This window comes from Squalius cephalus (assembly GCF_949319135.1).
Source record: "Squalius cephalus genome assembly, chromosome: 2".
NCBI lineage: Eukaryota > Metazoa > Chordata > Actinopteri > Cypriniformes > Leuciscidae > Squalius > Squalius cephalus.
Genome location: NC_137123.1, coordinates 57,550,340 through 57,562,089, shown reverse-complemented (window position 1 = coordinate 57,562,089; position 11,750 = coordinate 57,550,340). Strand labels below are relative to the sequence as shown.

General features: G+C 35.9%; 1 protein-coding gene across 1 annotated transcript; it reads right to left on the bottom strand.

Moving 5' to 3' along the window:
- Positions 1 to 1,050: 1,050 nt before the first annotated feature.
- LOC307149822 (interferon-induced protein 44-like) lies at positions 1,051 to 11,482 on the bottom strand. Its single transcript, XM_079856388.1, has 7 exons — positions 11,339 to 11,482; positions 11,222 to 11,255; positions 2,909 to 3,113; positions 2,606 to 2,752; positions 2,329 to 2,500; positions 1,898 to 1,998; positions 1,051 to 1,811 (listed from the first exon to the last, which is right to left on the bottom strand). The coding sequence occupies exons 1-7, from the start codon at positions 11,376 to 11,378 to the stop codon at positions 1,644 to 1,646; spliced, it is 867 nt and encodes a 288-aa protein (XP_079712514.1). The 5' UTR covers positions 11,379 to 11,482; the 3' UTR covers positions 1,051 to 1,643.
- Positions 11,483 to 11,750: the final 268 nt, after the last annotated feature.

The window sequence follows — 11,750 nt, the reverse complement described above, 5'->3', positions numbered from 1 at the left end:
CATTTTTTGAGTTTTGCCAACTTATTCAGGTTTACAACATATAGATCATATATAAAAAAAATCGTTCTAACAATAAACTGCTTGTATCTCTCTCTGAGAAGAATGTATAAATGTATCTATAATTGTGTGATCTTTATAAATACTGGGGGAAAATCATATAAGGACGCTCTCACCTAGATTTGGTTATTTTTGCTCTGGTTTTGTGTTTGCTCCTCCCATTTTATTATTTTCCCCTTAAATATATTTACAGTATATCAGCTCTATCCTGGAACACAGTTGACTTGTATCTCGCTTAAAGCAACTGAAATCAAGTCTGCACCACAACAGTTATATATATTATTATATATTATATATATACTTTGAGTTTTAAGAGCTATATTTGTCAGATACTCACAATAATGAAAAATGAGACCACACACACACACACGCTCTTATTGACATGCATATTATTGCAAAATACTATGAAAATATAAATATAAAAAGTTCATAACAAGTTTCAGAAACTTTTATGCAGTGGAATGGTTGCATGGAGGTTAAAGGTTCTTCATGTGAACCACACACACCCCTTTAGTCCAAGCTATCAGTCACTTACTGACATGCATATCTTTTCAAACATTATACTTCAAATAGAAATTGTTCATAGCATGTTCAAATAACAGGCTGCATTTCCTAGAAATAGAAACTGAAAGTCATTTGGAAGTAAAGGCTAAATTTAACTTGACTTGCAGTTCATCACTAGTGAGTTAAAATAGCAAATGAGTATTTGACTTAATTCATATGTAATGTATTTCCTATTTCATGAAATTAGGTTGCGTAAATGTCAAACTGAAATGTAATTTTTGGGTATTACCACCTTTATGTTAATAGAAGTACACGGTCAATGGAATTGCAAAATTTAACAAAAATACTATAGCAAAACAAAAAGAATTATCTAACAATTTGAAATGTTTTAGTTTTCCTGTTGTTCCTCTAAAATCTGACTTGATTTTGCACTTTCCTGCAGTTCATGAGATTATCTCTCAAAATACCAAAGAAAAATACATTAACATTAGTTATCAAATGAGTATTTATTCAAAGTGATGCAGTAATGGCTTAAAGGGATAATTCACACAGAAATTTAAATGTATTCATCCTCACCTAAATTAAAGTTTTGGGTCATCTACCCCTTTAATTGAATCTGTTTGGGTGTGCCGGTGATGAAGGTGTAAAATCAGTGAAAAAAAAAAATATATACTCATAGTATATCTCAATATAGCAAAAATAGATCTCAATAAGCAACAGTTATTTTGTTCATAAATGTTTTGCAGAATCTAAAATACGAGAGTGTCACTGCATTACTTTTTTGTGTCATTTAATAGTTTTAATGTTGTTAAATGTAGAAAGATTTTACATTGTAACTTTTCTCTAAAAAAAATCTAATTTTGAATCTTTCTATTATTTTTCAGGTTTACATTAGATTTAGAGTCCCAGATTTTCATTGTCTTTGAACCCTGCTGTACATATATTTGTAAAACTATACACAAAACACAATCCCCTCTATATAGTTTTAAACCACAATCTTCTTAAAATTATGTTCCTGTGAAAATGAAAATGTATCACAATCAAAGAATGACCCACTCTAAATGCATTATATGTGATTTTTATCAGCTTTGAATGTCCAGCAATCTATCATCAGCACTCTGAACAATCTTTTCAAGTGCCTTAAGTATCAGAGCATCAATGTCACCCTTCGTTTCAATCTCATTATGGTAGTTCTTCACTGGGAAGATGTTTGTCAATGGCACACCAATTATGTCACTGCACAACTCCATCTGGACAGGAACAGAATGTTAGGTCAGAAAATTAGATGTGATTGATAATTTGAAACATGTGTATGTCTTTGGATTATATCACATACCTTCTCTTTGATCTTCTTGCTAGTGTAGATCTTCCTTAGATCCTTGTTCACTAGCGGACATGCTTCATCCACTTTGGTCAGGACAATCACTTGAGGAATCCCTACAGCAAATGCAGAGGCAATGTAAAGGTTCTTTACATTGTTTTTACACAAGTTTTTTTTTTTTTTTTCACATTTAAGGCTGTTGTACATATCTACATAACTGACCCACATACATTTTCCGGGTCATATAAATAATTAAGCAGAAAAGTTAAGCCTTGTAACATGCCCTGTTTGCACTTGGCATTATTGTATCTGGATTTTTTTTCACCTACACACTGAAAAATACACACAAACTCAACCCACTTTATGCTCACTTCTCTCTCATGTTATGTAATGTATGTGAACTCATGAATGAAAATCATAATTAAACATTCAGGGGTCAGATTTACCCTTCTCACTGATTCTCTTGCGGATGATCCTCAACTTGTCAGTAAGTTTATCATCTGTGAATTGGATTAGATTTGCGGCTATGACGTACACCAGGCAGAAAGCCTGATCGGAGAGGGTAGGGTCACTGACATAATGTTTATCCTTATGAGTGAGTGCCTTCTCCACATTGAACTAAGATTGGAAATAAGCAATATGTTAAACGTCAAACCTATTGCACACACACAAACTTTATTTCGAAAATCGAAATGTTATTATCACAATATAGGGGTTTATTACTTTAAAGCCATTCTTCACATGGCCAAACACAGTGTTGATGATGTCCTCTGTTTGTGACCCAGCCATTGCCTCAGCTTCTAAGCCCATTATGTCCTTGAAGACGAAGGGCAAAGATTTTTTCCCACTTCTGATGGTATATGCTTTGAGCTAGTGAAGACCAAAAATATAGAGGCATAAATATTTGTAAACAATTTCCAAGAAATCATCATATGATTAACTAAAATGCTCAATGCTATAGAGTAGGTCAACTGGATATCTCTGTCTTTTAGAGAACATGCAACTGTATAGTTGACAAATACCTACATTTTGTGTGAAACTATGACTGTCACCACCAGATGAACCAGCTAGCGCTCTAGAGGAGATCCGTCCTTGAAAGGCACTATCGACAGAGTTAATAAAGCTGGACTTTCCTGCTGCAACTTCTCCAGCAACCAGAATCTTGATGTCCTTCACATCTGGAGAACTCGGAGAGAAGTTTTCCAGCGTTTCTTTTAGGGTTTCTTTTTGTCTGTCAAATCAAAACAACATTTTACAGAACTTCACTTAAAGCTTCTGTCACCCCACGTGATTTTGCCATAGTTATGGCGCCATTCCCAGTGGAGCTATTGCACTTCTTAATTACTTAGTTGAGTCTTTATCCTCCTTTATTTCCTTGACTACTCCCTGTAAAACAGCAATAGGAAAAATGTGCTTTGTGTTTAGACCTTCTCACAGGAATAGAAAGATTTGACACTTCTCCACATATGCATCTGTCATCTGGATGCTTTACAACCAATGACAGCCCATAATTCAATGTGCAGTCCCCCAATCTTAGTCTAGTAATAACCACACTATCCCTCCTTCCTAAACCTATATTTATTGAATTTTTCACTACTGGCTGAAGAAAAAAAGAATGTCTGCCTTTATTTCCCTCTTCCCATTCTTTTTGCAATCATTTTATTAATCCTTGCTGAATAATCTACACTCAACCCTTCCATACATTACTTCCAATACTCAAAATTTATATACAGGTTTGTTTATTATTAGGGGTTCAAGCACGAAGTGCTGAAACCCTATTGTAATTGTCCTGATTTTTATTATTTTTCTTCTGCCGTAAAATGCATTGTGCAGCCCAAACCGTAAGTGCTGGAGACTTGAAACTTTGCCAGATGGTAGTACAAAAATCGAGGAGAGGTTGAGAGAGTATGACCCCGATTGGCCAATAGGTGGCGCTATAGCAAGCAAAAGTATGAAATCGCTAATAACTCCTAGACGGTTTGGTGTAGACTCAAGTGTCTTATATCACTGTAATCCTTGGCTCAAGACGAACAAAACGTATATCTCAGATTTTATTTCCGGTATGCAAATTTTTCCGCCATTTTGAATTTTGTCAAAGACCTACTTTTGCGAACTAGTCCTAGGTTTTTCGCCCGATCGGGACCAAACCAGAGCAGAAATGTTTTCTGGAGTCTGAATAATCAATAATTATCGAAAAAAAAAAAATTACATTTTGATTCACGGAGCCAGTTTTACTAAAATGGTTATAACTCGTGAACAAAATGAGATATCTTCACCAAACTTGGTACACATGACATGTGTATTCAAACTGGGGTCACAGTGAAAAAATCGCGAAGATTTAACACTAGGTGGCGCTATAACATGAAAAAAACATGAAAAGTGCTATAACCACCTGACCGTTAGTCCGATTGACTTGAAAATTGGTATGCAGTGTCTTGGTCCAAGGTGCCATGTATGTATATGAGGACATTGGCGTATCTCAAAAAACATGGCCGCCATCGGCCAATGAAGTTGAGTACCTATTAGACAAGGTTAACGGAGGCCGATCGGAACGAAACTCGATGGGCATGTTCAACTCATGGCCCTAGAGGTCTGTAAGAATTTTTAAAGAAATCGGCCTCTAGTTGGCGCTAACGAGTTTTATGGCTCTGTAATCACGTGGTGTTACACTCATCCACACTATATGCATATCATTTGATAGATCTCCTCATCCTGAACAACTTTGCCTCAAGAACCATTGCTGTCAATCAAACTGTTCATTAAATATTTGCGAACATGTTAAAAACCTACTTTTGCGAACTAAGTCCTAGGTTTTTCGCCCGATCGGAACCAGACCAGTCTAGGACAATTCTCTGGACTCTCTAGATCAATAATTATCAAAAAAAAGTTGAACTTTTGCATTTGGATGGCTGTAATAGGGTCATTTATAAAATGGGCATGGCAAAATACACCAAAAAGCCTATAAATCCTAAATGAAAACTCAGAACTTCACAAAAATTGGTGAGCATATGTGACATATAACATCATTAAGAAGCATGCAAAATTGTATGGAGATCGGACCATTGGTGGCGCTATAACTGTTAAAAAGCTTTAAAACCATATATTTTCTATGGTACATTGCCTGTATTGGCTGTAAATGGTATTTTCCATCTATTATGTCAGTGTTTACATGCTTTCTAAATAAAACTTAATAACTTTTGATGCCTTTGTGCTTAAAGGCCTTAATGCTTGATCCCCGATAAATGCTGCTTGCAGCTTTCATTTTTTTTTTTTTTTGCCTTTTTTATCGGCCTATTCGGTTCCTTGCACTCCTATGTGAGCTGTAACCCAAAGGAATCCCACTGTATTCCCCATAATAATTATTCGATTCAATGTTACTTGTATTTCTACTATTAAATCTGATCCGGCCCTACTCTTCCTTCCTTTTATTGCCATTAAAGCTGCTTTTGAGCCTGAGCATATTACTCTTTTACCAGTACCATTTTCCTCCACACATCCAAGGGCCCATAAAATAGCCACAAGCTCTGTAGTAATGACACATTATCTGAAACTCGTTTTCCATTCTTTATATTTAAGTTTTTCTATTAATTGTGTTCATTGATCCATCTACAGTATATATATTTGCATACTCTGTCCAATTACTTTTTAAATTGTTAATAGTTAATTGTTAAGGACTATGAGACAACAAAAGTTGTTGTCAAATGTTTGCATCGGAATGGACTAGCCTATATATAAGGACATAATTTATTACAGTTTTTTACGATTGCTATGACAGATTTTTCAATACTTTTAACAATTTTTCAAATCTCTTAACACAGTTAGCACTACATCCATCTGTGTAAGCTATAATATTAACACATTTCTTGTTGCTTTAACACAAAATGCATACAATTAACACAAATTTAAAATGCTTGAACTTCTTTTACACAAGCTCAAAAAGACCAAAACAATGGATTTTTACTGCCAAATTTACCAATGCTTTAACACTATATGTCAGAACAGATAACACCATGTTCTAAACCTAACCTTACAGGCTAAAGTCAAGGTAAACAGCTGTTTATATTGTGAATTGAAACACAAATATATCTCCTGTATTTTATTCTATTGTTACTGAGAAAGAGCTGATTGAATTATGCAAATAGATAATTAGAAGATGACTTTTTTTTTTCTTCTTCTGGTGCTTTTTCTGTTCGTATATTGTGCATTTTCACATACTAAATGGCAGCTATATTGCATATTTTTGTTATCTTGCAGTAATGTCCTTTTGCAAATAAAGTTTTTATTGCAGCAATTCTGTCTCTGTCTTCGTTTTTTTCATTAACCGTAAATTCTATAAAGCACTCTGAGATGGGTCTTTTTTTATTGAATTTCTGCAGCAAGAGACCTAAACCCAACAAAACAAAAATGTAAAGAGGCTTCAAAAGAAACTGCAGTGCAAAACACAATCTTTGATCAATACAATATACTGTCTGTTGTATAAGGGCATACCTGACACACATAAAATAATGCAGTTTCTGTAATTCCATCTGATGTTAGTGTTTTTATGACATTGTGCTATGATTGACTAAATCTTCCTGCTGGACGAGAACATATGTTAGTGTTTTGAAAAATGATTTGATTTTGAGATGTTTGCAGTGTTTTGGTAGGCTAGACACAGTGTATTGTTGCTATTATTGTATTTTGAAAATTAGTGTCAGAGTTTAGTTTACAATCTGTGATTTTGAGCATGAAATTAACGGTTTTGCCAGTTGTAGGTGTGTTGGTGCGTTAAGAGATTAGGAAATTTGTTAAAAGTATTGAAAGTATTGAAAATGGTCATAGCGATTGTAAAAAACTAAGTGAAGATCTTCAAGTGGTCTGTAGAGGGCAGCAATACGCCTTAGATGCGTGTAGTCTGCCGCAAATAACAAAAGAAGAAGGAGAAGAATAACTCCACCCCACCACCTCTATCTGTGCTGCGTTCCAGTCCACTTTTAGACACGCACTTGCACACTTCCCTAAGCACTTCCCCTCGGGGAATCCCCGCCGCCATTTTGAAGTGCGTTCCACTTTGTAAAGTGGACGAGGGAAGTTTAGATGGACAGACCCTCGTTCCCTCGATTTTGACAGAGGGAGCGAGTCTACTTCATATGTACACTTCAGGCACCTATATGTACCACAATGCAGTACGATTGTGACGTCACCACAGATCTCGTCTAATCACCACCACAACAAACAACTCTATGATATATTATTTATTTATTTATTTTATTGAAAACAACCCAAACACCATTCTACATTTGGATGCTGCATTAAACAAATTCTTAAAGGGAAAACAAATGTAAATAATAAATCAACTACATAGCTGATTCCAAGTGATCAAGGGCTTAGGACATTCCATGCAGTTTTCGCCAGTAGCCTAGTGAGTATGGAAGTAAAATAATGTCAAATGTTTTTGAAACAAAAAGCCTGTTGAATTGCACTACTTGAAAAAAAAATAGGCATTGCATTAACCATGCTTGCATTTTAATGCATTGTATTTTTAGGGCTTGCATTTTATGGGCTGAAATTCAACATGGTTGAATAAACTGGATTTTATGCCAGTTTAGTATCACGAAACGCTCTGCATGAAACTTTGCGCGTTACGTTCATATTCTTAGTCCATCTAGCCTATATAGTAGCCTACAGCCTACATCCCCAATAAGGTGCGAGTTTGGTCTTTCATATCACTGTATTAGTCCATAAGCTACGTTAAGCGTTTTGTCCCGACGGAAGGGGAATCTTGAGGGAAACCGATTATAATCCTGTTCATGGTAGAGAAATCTGATGACATGTAGGCTACACAGGGAAAGTAACAATGAATTTATTGAATGAAACATAAACACAGCTTTTGTGTCTTTATCATCTTTTCCGCATATATACTGACACTGATAATCATTTTCAGCTGCCGTCGGCAACATTTTTTTGATCAAATTCAGTGAAATTGACTCTATAATCCGACAGAACAACATAAATAAGGTGGTTTTAGAAAAAAAACCGAGCTTCTAACTCCACCTGGAGCGTGTTATTTGTTTTGCAACAATCCACCGCTCCCGGCTCATCGGGTCCAATCAGCGCAGGGGGGTGTGCGATCTGACTGTCAATCACAGGTCGTGCACACGCCACAGATCCCCTCTGCCTTGCGCAGACGCGCGCGTTATATGCACACGACACGCCTGAAGTTCGCCTGAAGATTGTACGAAGCGTGATGGCGGAGATAAAATCTACTAACAAGCTTCCAATTCCTCGGTTATTGCTATCTATGGATAGATTAGCCAGGGCAGCCTACCTCCGAGTCCATGGTGTTGATCGATGCTGAAGAGACGGACGCGTTCACAGAAAATCTGGTGCACACGCACTGACGATGGGCGGGTGCTCGTTGGTAGTGGGGGAGGGGCATGAGAGTTGTAAACATTCAACATTTTGGCTAAGTCCACTCAATCTGCCAGACTTGCCGACTGCAGCAGAATGAATGGCTTGTTCTAAACTGCTGCTGGTCTTCGTCAACAACACGCGCTTTTGCACCCCCTGCTGGTGAGGTTGACTAACAGCAGATGGAGAGTATGCTCGGTAATCTACTGCTTTTCCTGCAGTTCCTTTGAATTTACTGTCGAATGGGCTTCATGCACAGCTGCACTACTTCCTGAACTTCAGGCAGGTCCTTTGTTTCCTGTCTGACATTATTGGACAAACTGATTAATCCAGGTGTGCCTGACCACCTGGATTAATCAGTTTGTCCAATAATGTCAGACAGGAAACAAAGGACCTGCCTGAAGTTCAGGAAGTAGTGCAGCTGTGCATAAAGCCCATTTGAACCACTGAATTTGAGGAAGCGAATTTGCAAAGTGAAATCAAATGGACCGAAAATTGCCTGTTGAATATTATAGGTTGTATTTTTAAACAGTTTGAATATTTTGGAAGTGAAATATGAAAGGTGAATATGGATTATTGATTTTTTAATAATGAAAATGTGTTTGAAATGTTTTTAATTGAAATATTCACAACTTAAATATTCAACCATGTTGAATTTCAGCCCATACAAATGCAAGCCCTAAAAATACAATGCATTAAAATGCAAGCATGGTTAATGCAATGCTTTTTTTTTTTCAAGTAGTGCAATTCAACAGGCTTTTTGTTTCAAAACATTTGACATTATTTTACTTCCATAAAGTGGGCACTCGCAATGACGTACATCCGAGTGAACGAGACGCAGGGAAGTTAGCAAGTGAAGGGCATGACAATTTTGGACTGGAACGCAACACTGGAATGAAGTGCCACAAGCAGTTCGGAGCATCTCTGCTGATTTACGATGCAAGGGTAAATAAAGAACTGCTTCTTTCAATAAGTAACGTTACAGAGTTTTCTTTACTTAGTTCAAGTTCAAGTTCATTTATATAGCACATTTACAACAGCCACTAGGCTGACCATAGTGCTTTACAGAACAACAGGATTAAAAGAAGATAACATGCATAACAACAAATAAATAAATAAATAAATAAAAACGAGAGCAACATAGAGTAACCATAAAACAGGAATAGCAGTATCAGACTCAAATATAAATTAGTAAAACCAACCGAAGAAAAGAATCAATATACTAAAGAAATCAGGTAGGTTCTAATCTCTAGAGGCAGGGCGTTCCAGAGTCGTGTTTTGTACAAGCTGAAGACGAGCAATTTGAGACTTGGAGATACCGCAATATAAAGAATTGCAGTAATCTAGCCGAGACGTAACAAAAGCATGAACAGCCATTTCTAGTTTTCGGAACGAGAAAGCCTTTGATTTTAGAACAATAAACGAAGTTTATATAAACTGGATCCGATTACAGAGGAAATATGTTTGTCATACAGTAAGTCTGTAAGTAGTAGTAAGTCTGGTCAACAAGAACACCTAAGTTTAAATTTAAAAACGGACAGTAGGCTACTTAAGAAACACACACACACACACACACACACACACACATACATATATATATATATATATATATATAAAGGGTAATCTTATGTAGGTCTATTTGAGGAGCGGAGAAGAGCATCGTACCCTCGTCGAGTCACTGCCAAAACAGCACGTGTAGCACTGTGTAGTGGCCAAATTACAGAAGAAAAAAAAAAGGAAGAAAAAAAAAACCTCACAGAAAAAACGATGCCAACAAGGCTACAGCTACAATAATCTTCATTACCTTTAAGCTTATGAAAATGTGATGGACTGACTGCCTCAGATGCAGCCGTTCTAATGACGAAAAACACTCACTGGACATTCTTCCTAACTTCATTTGAGCTTTATTTTTGGTAAAGTGTTAATAATATAATAAGTAGGTATAATCACGTAGGCCTATAAAGCCACAATATCAAATTTGATACTCTGCATTAAAGGTGGGGTATGTGATTCTCTTTTTTGTCGATTTTTTCAAAATCACTTGAAATCCTATTCTTAACCCACTTACAGCCAGTTAGAAGCCCTGAAATGAAAATTAAGCAATTTAATCATCTGTGGAACGGGCAGGACTCGAAAAACTCCAGCCAATCATTTCCAAGACCACCTAGAATCATTGGACAGTAAGTTCGTCAATCAAATGGTCGTACCATACCCCCCTCCCCACTCCCTCCACATGAATGGGTGGAGTCAGGGCCAGCGTTGGAGGAAAGAAGGTAGGACCATTTGAGTTGTGTATTTTCAAAATTTGCCGGCCGTTTTGCAAATCCCATACCCTACCTTTAACTTTTTAATTTTATGTGTGTGGTCAATTTTGACTGCGAACATCCAAGAAGTGACTTTTTTTTTTTTAATGACCACTTGTGAAAATGAAATACAGTTTTTATTTTATTATTTTCAGATTGCATATCTTAAAAATGATCACTCAAAATGAGGAAACCATTTTTATAAGCATATTCATCATTCATTAGTATTTTCGAGTATTACCCTATTAAAAAATAATTTTAATAATTATAATAATATATAATTATATATAAATAATAATTAAAAAAAAATCAATATTGCCATTAATGATATCAACATCTGAGGATAAAATGGATAATTTTCCACTTTTTGGCATTTTCACAAGTAAAATATTGGATACATATCCATGCTAAAATAATTAATACAAGTATTAATGTTATAATATCATGTTAACAAGTTACATCAGACATTATCATGGCCAATTATAATTTTCCACTAAACATATTTTACATGGAAATAAATTCTCACCCCACACAGTATTTGCAGTTTTATCTGAACAGATCACTGCTGTGCACAAAGACATGCCTGCACATAAAAACGAAATAAAGTGTCTGCATACAGAATAGCTTATGTCCATGAATGGCTTACCCCCAGTCAAATTCCCTCCATTGTGTATCCAGTTCTATGGAAACACAATTAGCAATTAAGTTTAACAATAATTTAGTAGTATCTCTCTGAGAATGTATGGAAGTAATACCCTCTCACCTGGATTTGGTTGCACTGGTTGTGAGTCTGATGATCCCATTTTGTTTTGTTTTTTTGTGCGTTTTTTCACCCCTTCAATATAATTATTTCAGCTCTCTCCTGGAGTACAGTTGACTTGTATTAAGCAAGGGAAATATACTGAGAGCCGTTATATTGTAGGCTATATTTCAATTTCACTTTCATTTTTGCAAGCATACATGCATAATAAAAAATGCCCACACCCATTCTTGTTCTTTTTAGTTGTCTATGCTGTTGATCACACATTGACATGTATATTATTTCAAACAGATACCACCCATAAATATGAGTCTAATGATGCACTGTGCACATTATGTTGTTACAGCCTTATGCTTAAATTATTTTTTCACATCAGTCTACACTCTACCCATAATGACAAAGCAGAAAACTGATT